Raw genomic sequence first — 19,671 nt, 5'->3', positions numbered from 1 at the left:
CCTGAGTTTAATTAAAATCAATGAAGAAAAGCTATACATTGGTTTCTTTATTTAAAAAGGAAAGGATTTGTACATTTTTAAGAGATGGGGTTATAATAAGCAACCTACATTAAGGGGGGGAAAAAGGTTGTTTGAAAAATTTACACAGGTCACAAAATGCTGCCAGGAATATGTTTAAATAGTTTTTGAAGCAAAACAGACTTTATAATTGCTGACTAGTAAGAAATCTCAAATGTCCTATCATGGTGTTTGCATCTGACTCAGTAATCTTTTCAAATGTTAGTTGTTATGAGTAGAGAGAAATGAGTCATTTATTGTTTAAACAAGGGAGCAGCTGTTAGTTTTTTCTAGTGTGTTAAAACCTTTAGTGACATCTATAAATGGAAAAAAGAGTCAATGAGCTCTTCTTTCAGCTGTTGTTTTAGCAGCTGACAGTACCTTTGACTTCACTGTGATGTAAAATAAGAAAAAAACCTTTACTCATAGATAGAGACCTTGGAAGTTTAAAAATACTGATTTTTACTGATCTGGGGGCATTTATTCATTCGACAAATATTTACAGAGCACACGAGGCCCTGGGGCTATAGCACTGAACAAAGCAAACCAAAAAAAATTCCTGTCTTCAAGGAGCTTATATTCTTTTGATGTTTAAGAATACCAAACTTCGAGGGGCACCTGAGTGGCTCAGTCGGTTAAGCGACTGCCTTCGGCTCAGGTCATGATCCCAGCGTCCTGGGATCGAGCCCTGCATCAGGCTCCCTTTGCTCAATGGGGAGCCTGCTGCTGTCTCTCCCCCTGCTCATTCTCTCTCTCTCTCAAATAAATAGAATGTTCAAAAAAAAAAAAATACCAAACTTCGAAATTATACAGTATTTCTGCAGCCCCACTGAGTTCAAAAAATGTGACAGTATAATTTTGTAATAAAATAGTTCATGAAGAGGTATATATGATGTTATATGCATATAAACAAAAGATCTTTTTTTTTCAAATGACTTCTTCATTCTGTAATTAATAGAGTGTTCTATTACAGTCAACAACTTAGATTATTATTTCAGTTATATATTCTTTTTTTTCCTTGAATAAGCTTGTTTTCCAAATTATGCAGGTGATATAGCACTTCTTCCTGATTTTGCTGTGTTCTGTTGATAACATTGTTTGCATGGTGTTTCATCTGTTCTGTATTTTAACTTTTTATTTAATTTTTTTTTATCTTCACTTAAATCACAGGATATCTTTAGTAATCATATGTGATTTTTTTCTTTACCTAGTGTTGACTTTTAACTATTTCTATTTCTTTCTGGACTTGATTCATTTTAACCTTTTGCCTTTATGCTACTTGTTTTATAATTGTTTGCCACATCAGATCCTTTGTAGAGAAAGGGTATGAATAACTTAAATAATTTTATAATGTAATTCAATACCAATTATAGTTTTTCCACTTAAGAAGGATAATTTAGAATGTCTTAGAAAATTAGCAGTTTCTCTGCATTTATTACTTCAGTTATGATGGGGTATTGTTATTAAAGGTTTTTGTTTAATTATATTAATAGTACATAAATAGAAGTCTTTAAGTTTCCTACTTCTAAAAGAAAATTGTAAATACCACTGTTTTAAGTAGAAAATAAAAATTTGTATGTAACAGTAATTGGAAAAGGGGTTTTGCTTGTGAGTATTCAAATGAACTCACCTCATATTCTTGACCTTTGCATCATTAATTCAGACAGCCAAGGAGTTTGCCACTAGACCATTTTTAGCGGACTGACTCATTTTTATGATTCAGTTTTCTGTCAGTTCAATAAACACTTTCTTTACACACACCTTTATTGGCATATGTTCTCTAATGCTTTATGTATCTTAAAGCTTCCCACTTCATTTCAATCTCTTGTTTCTTAGCTGTTTCCTTAGTGATTAAAAGTTCCAGTTGCTCCCTTCAATCTAGAACAGCTGCAAGAACAACTCTTCTTTCCAAACTAGCTCTCCCGAATTCCCGTTGTTAGAGTTAGTGTCTATATTTAGCTGGTGGGATTAAATTGCAAAGGCTTCAAGCTGGGCAAAGCACACTGATCTGCCTTTTTACAGCTAGACCTGTGTGCTGCAAGGAGCTAAGGCCTTCAGTGTCCCCTTCCTTACCCAGGTTACCCACAAAATGGATTCCCAGCGGGAGCTCACAGAGGAACTGCGGCTTTACCAATCCACCCTTCTTCAGGATGGTCTAAAAGATCTCCTGGAAGAAAAAAAATTCATCGATTGCACCCTAAAAGCAGGTGACCAAAGTCTTCCTTGCCACAGATTGATTTTGTCAGCTTGTAGTCCTTACTTCCGTGAGTATTTTTTATCTGAAATTGATGAGGGGAAAAAAAAGGAGGTAGTATTAGATAACGTGGATCCTGCTGTACTGGATTTAATCATCAAGTACCTGTACTCCGCCAGTATTGATCTCAATGATGGAAATGTACAAGATATTTTTGCCCTGGCCAGCCGCTTTCAGATCCCTTCGGTGTTCACTGTCTGTGTTTCTTACCTTCAGAAGAGACTTGCTCCTGGTAACTGTCTAGCCATCTTAAGATTAGGACTTCTTCTTGACTGCCCGAGACTCGCCATCTCTGCCCGTGAATTTGTGTCTGATCGCTTTGTACAGATTTGTAAGGAAGAGGACTTTATGCAACTATCTCCACAGGAACTGATCTCAGTCATTTCAAATGACAGCCTAAATGTAGAAAAGGAAGAAGCAGTATTTGAGGCAGTGATGAAATGGGTGCGAACAGACAAAGAAAACAGGGTTAAAAACCTTAGCGAAGTGTTTGATTGCATCCGTTTTCGCCTTATGACAGAAAAATATTTTAAAGATCATGTTGAGAAAGATGATATAATTAAAAGCAACCCAGAACTCCAGAAAAAAATCAAAGTTCTCAAAGATGCCTTTGCAGGCAAACTCCCAGAACCCAGCAAAAATACAGAGAAGGCTGGGGCTGGTGAGGTGAATGGGGATGTTGGTGATGAAGATTTACTTCCCGGTTACCTGAATGACATTCCCAGGCATGGAATGTTTGTCAAAGACCTCATCCTCTTGGTTAATGACACAGCTGCCGTGGCTTATGATCCCACAGAAAATGAGTGTTACCTTACTGCATTGGCTGAGCAGATTCCCAGAAATCATTCTAGCATTGTTACCCAACAAAATCAAGTGTATGTGGTAGGAGGACTATATGTGGATGAAGAAAATAAAGATCAACCTCTACAGTCCTACTTCTTCCAGGTAAGAAGCGCTATTTTTATAAAAGTAGAGGCATAAAGGAAACTGTTATTTACCGTCCCGTCAGCTGATGTGTGAATTATTCAGGCTGCTTGTGTTTTATTCTACTTGATATCCTATTCCAGTCCCTTGCACTTTTGCCACCTCGAGAGCTGACAGAAATGCTTAAATCAGTTCATTTCACTTCAGAAGCTGAAGAATGAGGTTCTAATTAATGTGTAAGTGATGACTCAAGATTTTCTTTATACTCTTATGCAAAATGTCAAGTTTATAGCTGATGGTGACTATGATCTTTCCAAACCCAGTGTTTTAGTAAAACTTAAATTTAATCTTGTACCTCTTTTCTGAAAAACAGGTGAATGTATTTCCCTAAATCATAGTACTTTACACATTACAAAAATGATAATTGATCAGGTTTTCAGCCTTTTTCCAGGTTTTCTTGAACCGATCTGAAGTTCTTAAAGGTAGCATTTAAGTGTCATTTATATCTACTGCCTAAAATGTAATTTTGCTGCAAATGAAGAGAACTTAGTACTTAATTTACACTCTTGGGGTTACCTCCTGGGGAAAAGTACCTATACCAGTGCCATTAACTTGAACTCATTCATTATATTTAGAAATTTTTATTCATGATGATTTTTTTTCTAAGTAGGCTCCATACCCTGTGTGGAGCCCAACGCTGGGCTTGAACTCACAACTCTGAGATCAAGACTTGGGTGCTTAATGGACTGAACCACCCAGGCACCCCATTGATTTTTATTTATGACAAGTGACCACATGTATTTGGATCAGAGTTGTACTTAGACATTATTACAAGTTAATCTGTTTTGTGAAACCACAGAAGTGCCCGAGAAAACAAATCCTCCAAACTAATAGATTCTTTGTGGTTTATTTGAAGAGAGTTTGTTTCATATTATCAACATGTTATATTTTATCAGTTTATGAAGGAATCAGTGGCTTAACCTTTATCTGTAATAATGCTAATACCAGGGGCGCCTGGGTGGCTCAGTCGTTAAGCGTCTGCCTTCGGCTCAGGTCATGATCCCGGGGTCCTGGGATCGAGTCCCACATCGGGCTCCCTGCTCGGCAGGGAGTGTGCTTATCTCTCTCCTACTCCTCCTGCTTGTGTTCCCTCTCTCACTGTCTCTCTCTCTGTTAAATAAATAAAAAATCTTAAAAAAAAAAAAAGTGCCAATACCAGTACTTTGTAGCTTACAGCTAGCTCAGAGGAGTTTGTTTAGGTCATAGTTACCCATAGCCTGAGGTTTATGGGCACTTGAGTTGGAAAGGCCAAAGATAAGTGTAGAATGTCATATCACAGTCACTGTGTGCTCTGAGAGCATGTGACATGCTGTGTATTCACAAAAATACTACCTTTAACCAGCTTTTTCTAATCTTGAAAAATGTAATAATACATGTTAATCATGATTCTTAATTTTCAAAGTTCTGTTGAAGAGTGTTAACTACGAAATATAAAAATAAAATAGAAGCCATAATCATAAGTATTTGAATGCATGCCAGAAAATTTCCTAAGCCCTAATTTTAAATTCACTGAAATTTCAGAAAAGCCAAATTCAAATTAAAAGGCAATAATTATATCTAGGAAGTAAAAATGACATCAAAACACAGATTGACAGGGGCGCCTGGGTGGCTCAGTCATTAAGCGTCTGCCTTCAGCTCAGGTCATGATCCCAGGGTCCTGGGATCGAGCCCCGCATCAGGCTCTCTGCTCAGCGGGGAGCCTGCTTCTCCCTCTCCCACTCTGCCTGCTTGTGTTCCCTCTCTCACTGTCTCTCTCTGTCAAATAAATAAATAAAATCTTTAAAAAAAAAAAAAGCACAGATTGACAAAAACAAAAAACAAAAAATACAGATGGACAGATATCTAGAAATCATAGATCCAAGAAATACTTAGTCTTTATTCTCTTCCATCTTGTTACTAGTCTTACTTTTATTGGTACAGCTTCACATTTCTGTTTTAAGAAACCTGTTTGATGCTCTTTATAGCTACAAAAACAGTTATACAAAGTTGAAAAGATCGACTTCCTGTCATTGCCCTTGCCTTGCTCCTTTAAAAAGGCACAAATATGGTGCCTGGGTGGCTCAGTTGGTTAAGCGACTGCCTTCGGCTCAGGTCATGATCCTGGAGTCCCTGGATCGAGTCCCGCATTGGGCTCCCTGCTTGGCAGGGAGCCTGCTTCTCCCTCTGACCCTCCCGACCCTCCCTCCTCTCATGTGCTCTCTCTCTCAGTCTCTCTCTCTCAAATAAATAAATAAAAATCTTAAAAAAAAAAAAAAAAAGGCACAAAGAGTGAGCAAGATGCCAGGATAAAAACACCTGACTATAAAAAGGGTTATTTATGACTCACAAGAAAATGCATGTATGAGAATATCAGGTTTTATATTGTATTTTTCTGCTTGGCCACATCTGTTTAAAATGTATTAAGTTAGGAATAATATGATCTTTGATTGTATGCTATAAATAGACAATGAGAATTTTTTACCTGGGTAAGAGAGGGGATTTTTTTCATAAATTAATAGATTCATCAAATCTTTGAATAGCACCCCATCTTAAAGTAATCTTGGTCTAAACCCTGATCTTAAGGATGAAGAAACTAGAGCCAGAGAGGTTAAATAGCTTGACAGCTCGTCTGTGAAAGAGCCTGGTAGGCAGTCTCCTGTTACATTTGCTGTAGTAAGTGCCCTCACTGGGGGTGGTGTGGGATGTGGGCAGTACCGTCCAGCATGGGCAGTACACCCTCCAGTCTGAGATTACGATGGCTACTGTTCCCATTTAAAAAACAAACAGGGGATTTATATAGCTTCTATTTGAATATCACTTAAAAGCTCTGGGAGCATTTAGTATAAAGCCTGTCACAGAACCAAGACTTCATAAATGTTCATTATTTCTACTGGAGTACACACCACTTTCTTGATCAAAGGATTTGTTTTCAAAAATGAAAACATTAGGGCTCACAATCTAGATGTTAAAATTCGTGAATGCAGAGCTAACAATACATATGTGAGGAGTAAACTGCTCATCATATCTAGTCTTAATTAGTGCTTTGCTTTAACCAGAGTTACTGGCAAGATATACACAGACTTCTACAGAGATCCCTCCCTTGACCGCAGCCTTTAATATCTGCACCTACTCTTGGTATCCAGTTATTCTCGGGTTTATTCCTTTTTCTTCTGCTACACAGAAGTAGCACTACAGAGAACAACAAATCTGTAACTGCACTCCCTCATGAAGCAGTGTTCTTGTGCCTTGGTGTCCTAAAATGCAAACTGGAAAAATCTTAAAATGACCAATAGTAAATGCTGGAACCGACACCAGCCATACCAGAATGACCTGCGGGAGCATGAGCACTTAGAGAGCTGTCTTAGGCTTGCAGAAATGGCAGTAGCAAAAACAAGCAAGTTGCTTCCTAAGATAATTTTTTTTAAAAAAAGAGACAAGGGTATTTCAAATGACTTCCAACAAAAGGCTGGGAGGTTATAGCTGTTAACACCTGCCTATGTCAGAAGTAATAAAGCGAAACAGAGAGAACCTAAACAAATTTTGAAGGAAAGAAAAAAGATGTTGCCTAACATCCCAGTTGTCTGTGGACTGAGCGACAGGTCCAGCTGTCCTGGGTGCTGGCTTGGGGAGCGTGTTAAATATAGCATTCGGGGGTCACTCACATACTGTGACCCTCCTTACAGTGACAACCTCTCTTTCCTCAATTCCCTAAAAGTATTACGATGCCTTTTTTGAACCTGAAGAAGGCAACAGGGGAAGAAACTTTGACAAGGAACCTCACAGTTCTAACTGACCTCTAGTGACTCTGTTCTCTCCTTCTTTTCTGCAGAGTTTGGTATTTTAAGTAAGCCAAGTAGATGTTCTCATTTTTCTTGGTAGTCCAGAGGTAAAATATGATACTTTCAGGTTGCAGTTTTATTTTACCTGCAATATCTTTGACTATCTCAGTGTATTCTACACAACATGTAAAATATAGCATATTTCTCGGTACAACTGTAACTTTTTTCTAACAAGTTCCACAATTCTTCATATGTTTTTCTTTCAGCTTGATAACATAGCATCTGAGTGGATTGGACTTCCGCCTCTGCCTTCAGCCAGGTGTCTCTTTGGTCTGGGAGAGGTAGATGACAAAATCTATGTAGTTGCAGGCAAAGACCTTCAAACAGAGGCTTCGCTGGATTCAGTATTATGCTATGATCCCGTGTAAGTTGACATGACGTTCCTGTTTCCTAAGCATTTAGGTATATGAATGCCTAATACATATTCATAATTTTAGACCCTGGTACTAACTGAAAGCACAGAAATTCTATCATCTTTTCATTGCAGGGCTGCAAAGTGGAATGAAGTTAAAAAACTGCCTATCAAAGTCTATGGCCACAGTGTGATATCACATAAGGGGATGATATATTGTCTAGGAGGAAAGACAGATGACAAGTAAGTACCCTAAAATCCCCTTATGGCTTACATCCAAATGATTTTTTTAAAACTTTGTGTTTTTTTTAAGTAAACTCTACCCCCAGTGTGGGGCTTGAATTCACAAGCCTGAGATCAAGATTTGCATGCTCTACTGACTGAGCCAGCCAGGCACCCCTCCAAATGATTTTTTATTGAGAGAGTTCTTTCCTCCTTTCATTTGAATCTACATACTGAAATGGGACTTGGTTCTCACCCGTAATATTGTGGAAGTTAAAGTTTCAAAATAAAATTTTGAAAAGCTATTGGAGGATATTATAAATTATTTCTAAGGGAAACTGAAGGGAAATTTAAATAAAATTTAAAAGTTGCTAACATGGGATCCCTGGGTGGCTCGGTTGGTTAAGCGTCCGACTCTTGATTTCGGCTCAGGTCATGATCTCAGGGTTGTGAGATGGAGCCCTGCATCGGGCTACACGCTCAACACAGACCCTGCTTGAGATTCTCTCCTTCTCCCTCTGCCCCTCCCCCTGCTCTCTTGCTCTAAAATAAATAAAATCTTAAAAAAAAAAAAGAGTTCCTGAAGTGAACTTGTAGATTCCAGCATATTGCTAGGAACTAGCATGATATCTCCATCATAAGCATTCTTACAGTGAAAAAGCAGCATTTAGGAGCATAATCAAGTCTTTAATTGAGCTAATTTTTCATTATATTTCACTACATTAAAACCAGTGGGTTTTCGGGACACCTGGATGGCACAGTAGGTTAACCCTCGGACTCTTGGTTTCAGCTCAGGTCGTGATCTAGGGGTCCTGAGATCAAGTCCCTAGTAGGGCACTCCTAGTTGCGCTCCCCAAGTCGGGCTCCCTGCTCAGTGCACAGTCTGCTTGAGATTCTCTCCCCCTCTCCCTCTGCCCCTCCTGCTTGTGCTCTTACACTCTCTCTCCCTCTCTAAAATGAATTAATAAATCTTAAAAAAAAAATAGTGGGTTTTCTTATTCTTTTGGCCATAACTAAATAAAAATTAAGTGTACCTCTGTAATGTAATACTTAAAATATAACTGCTAAGGCAATAGTGCATAAAAATATTACAGATTTATACTTTACATTCATAAAAGAGAATTTAGATAGATGAGTTTGAAACTGAAAAGCATGGAGACTGAAAAGAGGGCAGTTATTTCCGAAACAATGTTTCACTGACTTACTGCTGGAGGGAGGTGATATTCAAAACATTTAACAACTGGTCACAAAGAGGCACTGATCAAACAGAACTACTACACCTGGTTCACTCACTCGTTCCCAGTCTCTTGTGAGGAAAACAGGATAAAAATCATATAACTTGATTTCTAGGCACTTCTCAAGGGATAGGTCATTAGGAAAAAGATTTTGTAACTCAAAGGGAGAAGTGAGTTCAGAGTGCTCGAGAAGTCAGTTAATTAAACCAGTAGCCCATCTGGTAAAATGAAGATTTTCACTTTAAATAGAATTAATTTCCTGCCCCTGAAAACTGCCTAATTTGGCTTGTCCTCATTTGCGCAGGTTCCTTAATAAATGAAGATGTCAATCCTGGAAAGGGAACCAGAATTAAGAAATTACATGGACAAAGCAGGAAAGGAGAATAAAATATGGAAATGTGCTAGAAATAAAGATCTATATTCTGAGTGAATAATTAATGGTCATTATTAAATTAAAATGACAAATAGCACAGGAAATGTGATTTTAAAAAGCAATGGGAACCTTAAAAAACAAACAAAAAATGAAAAAACAAAACAGAAACATACTCATGGATAAGGAAACAAACTGGTGGTTACCAGAGAGGGGAAAGGTTGAGGATGGACAGATAATATTGTAATAACTTTGTATGGTAACTAGACTTACCATGGGTGATCATTTCATAATGTATAACAATATCAGATCACTGTGATACACACTTGAAAGTAGTAAGATGTGGCATGTCAGTTATACTTCAATTAAAAAATAAAAATAAATGATTAATTGTTTAAAAAAATAATGGGCTTTTATACAGTCTATCCATATTCAAAGATAACATATTTTGAAATTTTGTTATTTTCCTTAATCCCAGCTATTCCCATCAAATAAATATTTAAAGGAAGGCCATATTATAAACTTAGTGCAAAATCTTATTTTGGATATTTTTCCTGAGTAAATGGAATGGAAAATGTGTATTAAACAGTGTTCTGACTTTGGAAATGTAGTGACCCTGCCAAATGATTTAAATTGTTTCCTTCAAGTGGTATTAGTAACTAGGAAATTGATATGTCAGTAAAAGCATACAGGTCTTGGCAGTAAGAATATATTAATCTTGAGAATATGATTAACCAAGACTACATTGCTTGACGAATGCCAAAGTCAAGAACTTTGAAATGAGTCATTATCTAAAAGTAAGCACTGAATTGCACTAGTTAACACCACTGAATTTGAGGAACATGATTTTGTAATCATGCCCTTGTCAAGAAGTTTTAAAGTAGGGCACCTGGGTGGCTCAGTTGGTTAAGCGACTACCTTCAGCTCAGGTCATGATCCCAGAGTCCTGGTATCGAGCCCCACATCGGGCTCCCTGCTCAGCAGGGAGTCTGCTTCTCTCTCTCCCTCTGCCACTCCACCTGCTTGTGCTCTCTCTCTGTCAAATAAATAAAATCTTTAAAAAAAAAAAAAAGTTTTAAAGTAATACTTATAGTCAAATATTAGAGGAAATGCTTCTACTCCAAATACCTGGTCTTTCATAAGACTAAAGAAAAAAGTTGTCCTCACAGAAAGTTAGGGTTTTTGTTTGTTTGCTTTTTGGCTTTACCAAATATATCCAGGGGCTGGCTCAGTTGGTAGAGCATGTGATTCTTGATCTTGGGGTTGTGAGTTCAAGCCCCACACTGGGCATAAAGCGTACTTTAAAAAAGTAAAAACTGGGGCACCTGAGTGGCTCCGATGGTTAAGCGTTTTCCTTTGGCTCAGGTCATGATCTCCAGGTCCTGGGATCGAGCCCCGTGTTGGGCTCCCTGTTCAGCAAGGAGTCTACCTCTCCCTCTGCTCTGCACCCCCCCACCAGCACATGCCCTCTCTCGAATAAAATCTTAAAAAAAAAGCAAAAGCAAAACAAAAAACCCCACAAATATATCCAGTTAATCAATTATTATTTAGCATTTTGAACTCCCATCACTAAATTATGGATAACTTTAATGAACCATAAGGAACATGCTAAGAATAATTCAGATGAGCACAGGTTTTCCTGGTAGCATTTAGCATGTAAAAACTGTTCTCATTACTCGTCTACTCAGATGACTAGTTGCCTAATCTATAGTCCCAGATTTCTTTTTTTTTAAGATTTATTTATTTATTTATTTGACAGAGAGAGACACAGCTAGAGAGGGAACACAAGCAGGGGGAGTGGGAGAGGGAGAAGCAGGCTTCCCGCTGAGCAGGGAGCCCGACGCGGGGCTCGATGCGGGGCTCGATCCCAGGACCCTGGGATCATGACCTGAGCCGAAGGCAGACGCTTAACAACTGAGCCACCCAGGCACCCCTAGTCCCAGATTTCTTAAAATGCATTGGTATATCAGTATATACTAAAATGAAATGAGCCATCATATTACATAGTTAAATTTAAAATACTTTCATACCTAATTATTTTTTTAAATTAACTGATTCATTCCTAGGAGATTCAAATAATAAGATAAACTTCACATTTTTGTTACTTGGCACAATAAAAGGTTTATGAATTTTTTTTAACTCTATTCCTGTCTTCCATTGAATTTAGCAGGAGATAGGATTAAAATCTACTCTGCCTGGGCAGTTGCCAAAAGGAAAGTTATCCTACCTTCCATTAGTATATTTAAGTTCCCCACATTTGGAATTGTCCTTCACTTGTGTCATGTTCAGATTAAGAATACTTCCAAGTTTTTCTAACTCTGTTTGATGTGTTTCAGATTGGAAGCAAAGCTAAATGATTAGTGAAATTGCTTCCTTCAGAAAAGGAAAGTTCTAACCATTTTGTTGTCTTTTATGTTTACAGAAAGTGTACAAACAGGGTGTTTATCTACAACCCAAAAAAAGGAGACTGGAAGGATCTGGCTCCAATGAAAATCCCCCGTTCCATGTTTGGAGTGGCAGTGTATAAAGGCAAAATTGTGATTGCGGGAGGTGTCACTGAAGATGGTCTTTCAGCTTCAGTGGAAGCTTTTGACCTCACAACCAATAAGTGAGTTGCTATATCTTACTACAGCGTATGAATCACTCTACTTTCTAACTCTGGATGAAAATTAAGCTTTCTAATTAGGACATGGGGAGAGGAGAGCAGGGAGGCAAGGATTAAGAGAAAGCATCTGGATCTGGGTTTCTTCTGCTCTTACTGGGTGTGAAATGCCTAACATTCTGATGCATTACATGTGTTTGCAACTTGGAACACATAACCCTCAAGTTAATGCCAGAATGTCCAATTCATCCTTGTTATTAACTTTTGTGAATTTAGTCACGCAAAGGCAATACTTCTGAATAATCATATGCAAGTGGATGGGTATACATGTCCCCATACGGGTTATTTGATTTGAAATATGTAGTTTAAGGATGGAAAGACCTCCACTTAGCTTGTGATGTTTGTAAAACACGAATGCTTCAGAAATTTTTTTATGCTCTTTGTAATTTTCCTAAAATATTCATATATAAGGTTTTACTCACTTAAAGTTAATGTGAAAAGATACTTGACAGATATTCTTTATGTAAAATCAGTCTTTTTCAAATTTTTGAGCTCACTCATCTGGGTAAGTATATAATTTTTATACTCATAGTTTAGCAATGAAGAAAAAATTAGAGCACTGTCATTACTTTTTTAAGGAACCATGTAATGCCTGATTACAAAATAGACTTTAGTATCTGAAAATCACCAAGGAATTTTTATGGGAGAGGATTTAATGATCATTAAAAATCATCTTTTTTGAAAACTATATAGTATGGGTAAACACTCATAAGACATTAAAAAGCAGCACACAGAATTGTAAATACTTTATGTTCTTAGTTTTTTTTATAGGTATGTATAGATGTTTATATTTAAATTTGTATGCTTTTTGAGAAATAACAAAATTACCCTAAAATGTTCCTTGTGATTCTTCTGGAGGCTATGATCATGGGTGGTATTTGTTTTCTTCTATACCTTTCTGTATTTCCAGGTTTTCTACAATGTACATATACTACTTTTATAGTTAGAAAAACAGATAATATGTTTAAAGGTCCACTTTTAATGCCAGAGTAATAAAATAGAGAGTTGCCAAAATGATTAACTCATTCTAGACTCTTGATCCTTCCAACTAATTTGATTGATTTTATCATTGTCATGTGGCTGTTAACATTAAAAAGTTCCCTTAAATCCTTTATTTAAAAAGATGATGTATAAGTCATAAAAAAGAAAATTACCAACCCTAGTTTCTAAACTAGGATAATATAAGGTTAGTCACATGCCTTTATTGCAAAGGACTTAAAGATTTCTTGAGAAATGACAGAAATCAGAGTTTCTCAAAATGTATATATATGCATTCAAATGAAATCCAACACCATAGGACCTAGGAGGCCTAGAACTGCCACAAAACGCCCCGTTTATAGCACCATTGCTGAATATGCTAACTGATGAAGGTGAAATTTTCTGGGAGGACATATTGAGAGCTTTATATTTAATCTGGCTACATCTTTCAAGTAAAGGAATATTTAGGTATTTTTCAGTAACGAACTCAAACCTAGTTTTAGATGCCTTTGCTACTTGAATTTTTAAATTAAAATTTTATATAATTGTTCAGTAAATACATTTGACATTTCCTTAGGTTTTACATTGACTCTATTTTCAATAATTCCTAGATGGGAGGTAATGACTGAATTTCCCCAAGAAAGAAGTTCCATCAGTTTGGTCGGCCTAGCTGGGTCCCTGTATGCCATCGGTGGTTTTGCCATGATTCAACTGGAGTCCAAAGAGTTTGCACCCACTGAAGTCAATGACATATGGAAGTAAGTTTTTTTGACTCCCATTTCTGGACCAAATATTCAATCAAATAACTGATAATGGATAAAATAAACAATTCTGCAGTAAAGAGTAGGCCAGACTTTCCCAACATGTATGCTTCTTCTTGGTAGTAAACACTTTTTGAACCTAACTGGACTTCTGCATGTGCCACTTACTTGAAGTTCAAGTACTGCTTCTAACTGTGCCTGGGGAAGGACTTTTCTGGGCCTGTAAATCAGGAAAATGAGTAAAATGAGACATGGACTGGTGATCCCTTAAGCTCCATTCTAGCTCTAAAAGTGTAATGCTCTAGGCATCCGGTAGAGCAAAGGCTACTTCCAAACCTTTCTACTAGAGAGTACTTTATTTCCTAAGAAAAGAGAGTTCTGAAGAAACATTTAGCTTCTTGAATTTTCCATGAATTCATTAATTGTATTTTGAATCTAATTTAAGTGGTTTTCCAGTTTTTGAGGATTCAGTTACAAAAGTTTTTCAAAAAGAAAAAAGTGAAAAGTAGCAATCCATTTTACCTCCCAGATAGGTGCTGGGCAGATGTCCCAAGTATGACACTTGCAGTTGTTACTCAGTTGAATATTTTAAAGTTAGGCTTGGGGCGCCTGGGTGGCTCAGTTGGTTAAGCGACTGCCTTCGGCTCAGGTCATGATCCTGGAGTCCCGGGATCGAGTCCCGCATCGGGCTCCCTGCTTGGTGGGAAGCCTGCTTCTCCCTCTCCCACTCCCCCTGCTTGTGTTCCCTCTCTCGCTGTGTCTTTCTCTGTCAAATAAATAAATAAAATCTTGAAAAAAAAAAAAAAAATAAAGTTAGGCTTAAAACGAATGTAGTATTTCTACAGTGTGTGGGGGGTGGAAATTTTTACCATCGTTTCTGATGCTGTGACTGTCGCCTGGAGACCAGGGTATATACAAGAAGTCTTGGGAGCAGAAGTGTAGGTTGTGTCCTGCACGGAGAGTCACATAGTTGGGCAGGGCATACAGTATGCAGATGTCTAGTTACCTTAGGATACCGCATGGTCTGCCAAATGGTGCCTGCTGCCTTCAGCCCAGGAACTGTGCTTGCTGAGAAAAATTTATAGGAGGTAGATCTCAGTTGCCTGAGGTGAGCATTAGTGAATTCATACTGTACACTCATCAGAAATTGCCAAACTCATGCTTGAAGGCCAGTCCTCACTTTCAAGGATGGATGCCCTTACCTGGTCTGTCACCAGATTGTCCAGAACCTCAGACATACTCAAAGGACAGTCTATGACCAGCAGTGGTAGCATCTCCTGAGAGCTTAGAAATGCAGAATCCCAGGCCCCACCCCAAACTTAATCAGAAACTTCATTTTAACAAGATTCCCAGGTGATTTGCATGCACATTTAAATTTGTAGGTACAGCTTTAGAAGAGTGATCAATGAAGGCATACCACCAAGGCTGAGAGTAGAAGTGGTATTGGTTCTATACCTGACCCAGCACATGCCTTATTCCCTGGTGAACAGGAAGGCTGAAAGGCCCATGGCTTAACCAAGCAATTATTTTATGCATCAAACATCATTTCCTAGTGTTGTTGTAATAGTAACTAGCTGTGTAGAGGGCAAGAAAAAAAAAGTGGCTATAAAGGGAAGTTGACTATTAACTCATCTCCCCCCAAAAAAGGAGGAGGAAGAAAAAGAAAGTAGAAATTTCCAGGGAAGAAAGAGGTGAGACTTAGGGAGAAGTTGAGATGGAAAAAGACTGGAAGCAGTAGGAAAAAAAGAATGAAATAATGGAGGGCTGAGAAGATCAGGTTTTTGGAAAACAGGGATAAATACCAACAGTGAATAGGCAGTGATTCTTAACCCTGGCTGCACATTTAAATTACCTGGGATGCTTTTAAAATATACCAGCACCTGGACCTCAATGCAGGCCAATTAAATCAGGATTTCTGCAGTTAGGTCCTAAAACCTTCTCAGGTGATTCTAATAGGCAGCCAGGGTTGAGAAACACTGATGTTAGGGAATGGTGCCATCAATCAGCTGAATTCCACATGAGCCTGTACGCTTCCTAATGGTGACCAAAAGCCAAGTTGTTTCAGCAGGAGCATGTTGTAGGCAGCAAAGGAGAGCATCTCTGCTAAAAGTAGCCCTTACCTTGCTGAGGGGAGCCTGAAAAAGGGATCCTCTCTGATGATGGTGTATTTTGCAAGTAGGGCAGTGGTTCCCAAGGTTCACCTAGGGAGCTTCAAAATTATTGTCACCTCTGTCCTACCTTACTGACTATGATTTAATTAGTCTACAGTATAGTCTGGGCTTTGAAACTTTCAAAAGACCCCTGGATGAGTCTCATGTGCAGACAAGTTTGGGAACAACCAGACTGGGGAAAGGCAAGAATGAATTCATCACTGTTTGCCTGGCTGTAAAATTTTTAATTTAGGTATGGGTGTTTTCCGCGCGGGTGATAAAATCTAGGGCAATAATTCTCAAATCTTGCTGCATATTAGAAATCACTTTGGAAACTTTAAAAAATGATCATGCCCAGGCCATATTCCATACCAGTTAAGTCGATCTCTGGGGGTAAGAGCCAGGCATCAATATTTTTAATGTCTCTAGGTAGTTCCAAATGTGCAAGTTTGAGAACCAGTGATCTGCTGTGGTTCCCAAGGCAGCATCAGCACCACCTGGGTACTTGTTAAATATGCAAATTTTCAGACCTTACCTCAGATCTACAGAAACTCTGGGGATGGGGCCCAGCAATCTGTGTTTGAGCAAGCCCTCCAGGTGACTCAGATGTGTGCTAACATTGACAGCAACTGACCTGCAGAAAGGTGGCGGCCCACTTGTCCTCAACTTCCTAGCGAATCTACCCACACATGCAGAGATGAAATTCAAAGACGAAAACTATCGGTATACCGGTATACCACATTCTAAACCTATAGACCCTCTTGGTGTGATATGTAAAAATATTTTTTTATTCTTGTATTTTTTATTGAAATCTTTCCATTATTTAGGATTGGCCAAGCTGAAAGTAAAAATATAACTGCTAGGAAGCAAATGCTTTTGAGACTCATTTAACCTCCTATTGCTTAAATGTGGTCACTTTTTTTTTAATTTTTTTTTTTAAAGAGTTTATTTATTTATTTGAGAGAGAGAGACTGAGAGAGAGAGCACATGAGAGGGGGGAGGGTCGGAGGGAGAAGCAGACTCCCTGCAGAGCAGGGAGCCCGATGCGGGACTCGATCCAGGGACTCCAGGATCATGACCTGAGCCGAAGGCAGTCGCTTAACCAACTGAGCCACCCAGGCGCCCTAAATGTGGTCACTTTTTCATTACGTCTTTAAAACTATTCCTTATCTCTTAGTGTGTTGCCCCAAATTTTGTAGAGATAATTAAGGGTTCTTCCCTTTATTAGTGGTAAAATATTTTTGTCTACTTTTCTCAACATAAAAATCACTTAGTGCTCAGTGCAAATATTAAGATTAAATTTGGACCACTGATGAAATTAAGTCAGATAGCACCTATCTTACATAGGTATTAGCCAATTTTTTTAATTTTTTACTTTAAATCTTATTCATCATCATCGAATGATTTGGGGGTATTTCCTATGGGTCAGTTATTGATAGCTTCTGAAGGAGGGGAGTATACTAAAATGCATAAGATGTTATTTGCCCTCGGGCGCCTGGGTGGCTCAGTTGGTTAAGCGACTGCCTTCGGCTCAGGTCATGATCCTGGAGTCCCTGGATCGAGTCCCGCATCAGGCTCCCTGCTCAGCAGGGAGTCTGCTTCTCCCTCTGACCCTCCCCCCTCTCATGTGCTGTCTCTCTCACTCTCTCTCTCTCTCTCTCTCAAATAAATAAATAAAATCTTTAAAAAAAAAAAAAGATGTTATTTGCCCTCAAGTACCCTTGAGCTTGTTGAGAACATAAATATAGGGGAAAAAATTAAAGGAATGATAACTGCTATAATAGATACTATACTAAGGACAACATGAGAAACGAGGGGAAACTACGAACTCTGCTTGAGGAGGGCGAGAAAGGCTTCAGAGAAAAGGCAGCGTTTCGGAATTCGTCAGGCAGAGAAGGCATTCCAGGCACCAGGCAGAAGAGAGGCACACATATTTCAAAGCAATTCAAGTTGCCTGCATCTTTATAACCGTGACTAGTCCCCGCAGGAAACAACCTAATGTTAGTTCTCACCTAACACCAAGTGCAAAATCTAAGAGTAGTCCTCACACGGGACATTAAAGCAGGAGGGGAATGGATTCTTCGGAGGGATCCCTACTGTTAGGTGCCATGCTCCACACAAGTATATTGGAACAATTGAAATTATAATCAAGGCGACTAGCCATCCCTGTTCTTCCCAGTTCTTACTCTTAAGGTAGTCTGAGGACCTTGACTCAGAGACCAGCCATCATAATCTGTCCAAAGGTGAATAACTGATTGCTTAACTGTTGATTACTCCTCATCTCTGAACAGTCTTTGATCCAGAAAAGGCTTAACTGCCTAAGCATCCCGATTAAATACCATGGCAGGAAGTTCAGACATACGCTCATTCAGAGAAGGCATATTTGGGGAGGAATTCAAATGCTACTCTACCAGTCAGGTGCATGCTCCTCTGAACAAGAGCCAGTAGGGTTTTCTCGAAAACCCTTATTTGTATATTTAATACAAGGAGACCTACAGAACTATTTAAAAACTGCTTACTGATTACTTTTCTTTTCTCCATCAGGTATGAAGATGATAAGAAAGAATGGGCTGGGATGTTGAAGGAAATACGTTATGCTTCAGGAGCTAGTTGCCTAGCAACACGTTTAAACCTCTTCAAACTGTCTAAACTATAAACAGGGAGGTGAAAAAACACAATAGAATGGGATGTATTTTGTTTGGAAATAGGGCTTTAATTTACTGTTTTCAAAAGCCTATGCAGAGATTCATGTAGAAATTATTCACTAAATAACTGTCCATGAGGTTAGCAGTGGGCATCAAAACCTCAAAGTCACTGAAATCTTTGGTGTAATGATCATTGTTTAAAACCATTTTCTAGTAAGAAATTAAATATTAAGTTGAATGGATTATTTCTTTTGTTAATCTGTCTCAATCAATTGTAAAGGTTTCTAAATTTGAGTTGTTTACTAATTCTTTCATTTGCACTGTTACGGTAACTTCACACTCATTTTTTATTATAAATTAAATTGGAATGAAATATGTACATCTACATTTTAATGTTTAAAGTATCAAATATCACTTTCCCTTGTGCTTCAAGATATGACAAGAATCCTATGCATTATGTTAAAGATTACATGCCATGAGAAAACTTTGGAAATGCTTTTTAAGAAGTATAATAAGTGGGTCTCATCTGAAGGAGAAAAATCTCTAAGTAGTCAAATTCAAGGGGTCTTTTTTCTCCATTCCTTTTGTGATACTAGTATATTGTTCATGATTTAAATCAAATTTAATTTTTTTTTTTAATTTAAAACCAGTAAACCACAGTCTTCAAGCTCCTAACTACAGTATCTGTGATAGAAGGGTTAAGGATTGTCCTTAGGAAATGAATTGATTCTTTAAATTGCTGGGCATTAGTTGGGGCCAGTGAGGGTACTGGAGGAGGGTGTGTATTTGTTGGTTTAAGTTTTATCTATTTTTTCCATGAAAGAGCTACCTATTCACAAATTTTTGATAGAAAGAAAGGTGACTGTATCATTGCATTTTCTGGGATGTAAAACACCATATTCAAGATGTCGTTCTTAGTGTACACACTAAGTTGACACCTCGGTCTGTCCACAACCATCACATTCAACTCTGCAATCATCAACTAAGCATCACTAATGGGTTTCACATGCTTTCATAGACATGTTTGACTTCTATCGTTACACATCTTATTTTCTGAGAAACCTGACTTGGAACTAATTTGGAGTGTTCAAGCAATTTCATAAAGAACAGGTGAGTGTTCATACAGCTTTATTGTCTCTATGGAAACATCCAATAAAAACCAGTTTTACTTTGGATCTCTGAA

The 19,671-nt window shown here is 38.1% G+C and overlaps 1 protein-coding gene across 1 annotated transcript; it reads left to right on the top strand.

Moving 5' to 3' along the window:
* Positions 1 to 2,062: 2,062 nt before the first annotated feature.
* Positions 2,063 to 19,671, top strand: KLHL41 (kelch like family member 41). Its single transcript, XM_006734715.3, has 6 exons — positions 2,063 to 3,256; positions 7,320 to 7,477; positions 7,601 to 7,708; positions 11,715 to 11,900; positions 13,544 to 13,690; positions 18,388 to 19,671. Exons 1-6 carry the CDS (start codon positions 2,147 to 2,149, stop codon positions 18,497 to 18,499), a joined length of 1,821 nt encoding a protein of 606 aa, XP_006734778.1. The 5' UTR covers positions 2,063 to 2,146; the 3' UTR covers positions 18,500 to 19,671.

This window comes from Leptonychotes weddellii, chromosome 3 (genome assembly GCF_054177405.1).
Source record: "Leptonychotes weddellii isolate Sample4059 chromosome 3, ASM5417740v2, whole genome shotgun sequence".
NCBI lineage: Eukaryota > Metazoa > Chordata > Mammalia > Carnivora > Phocidae > Leptonychotes > Leptonychotes weddellii.
This window is presented reverse-complemented; position numbering and strand designations above follow the sequence as displayed.

Bases quoted from the DNA above. Each gene is read 5' to 3' on its own strand.
- KLHL41 (XM_006734715.3), top strand. From the start codon at position 2,147: ATGGATTCCCAGCGGGAGCTCACAGAGGAACTGCGGCTTTACCAATCC. The intron at 3,257-7,319 runs GTAAGAAGCGCT...TTTTTCTTTCAG, and splicing joins TACAGTCCTACTTCTTCCAG to CTTGATAACATAGCATCTGA. The intron at 7,478-7,600 runs GTAAGTTGACAT...TTTTCATTGCAG, and splicing joins GTATTATGCTATGATCCCGT to GGCTGCAAAGTGGAATGAAG.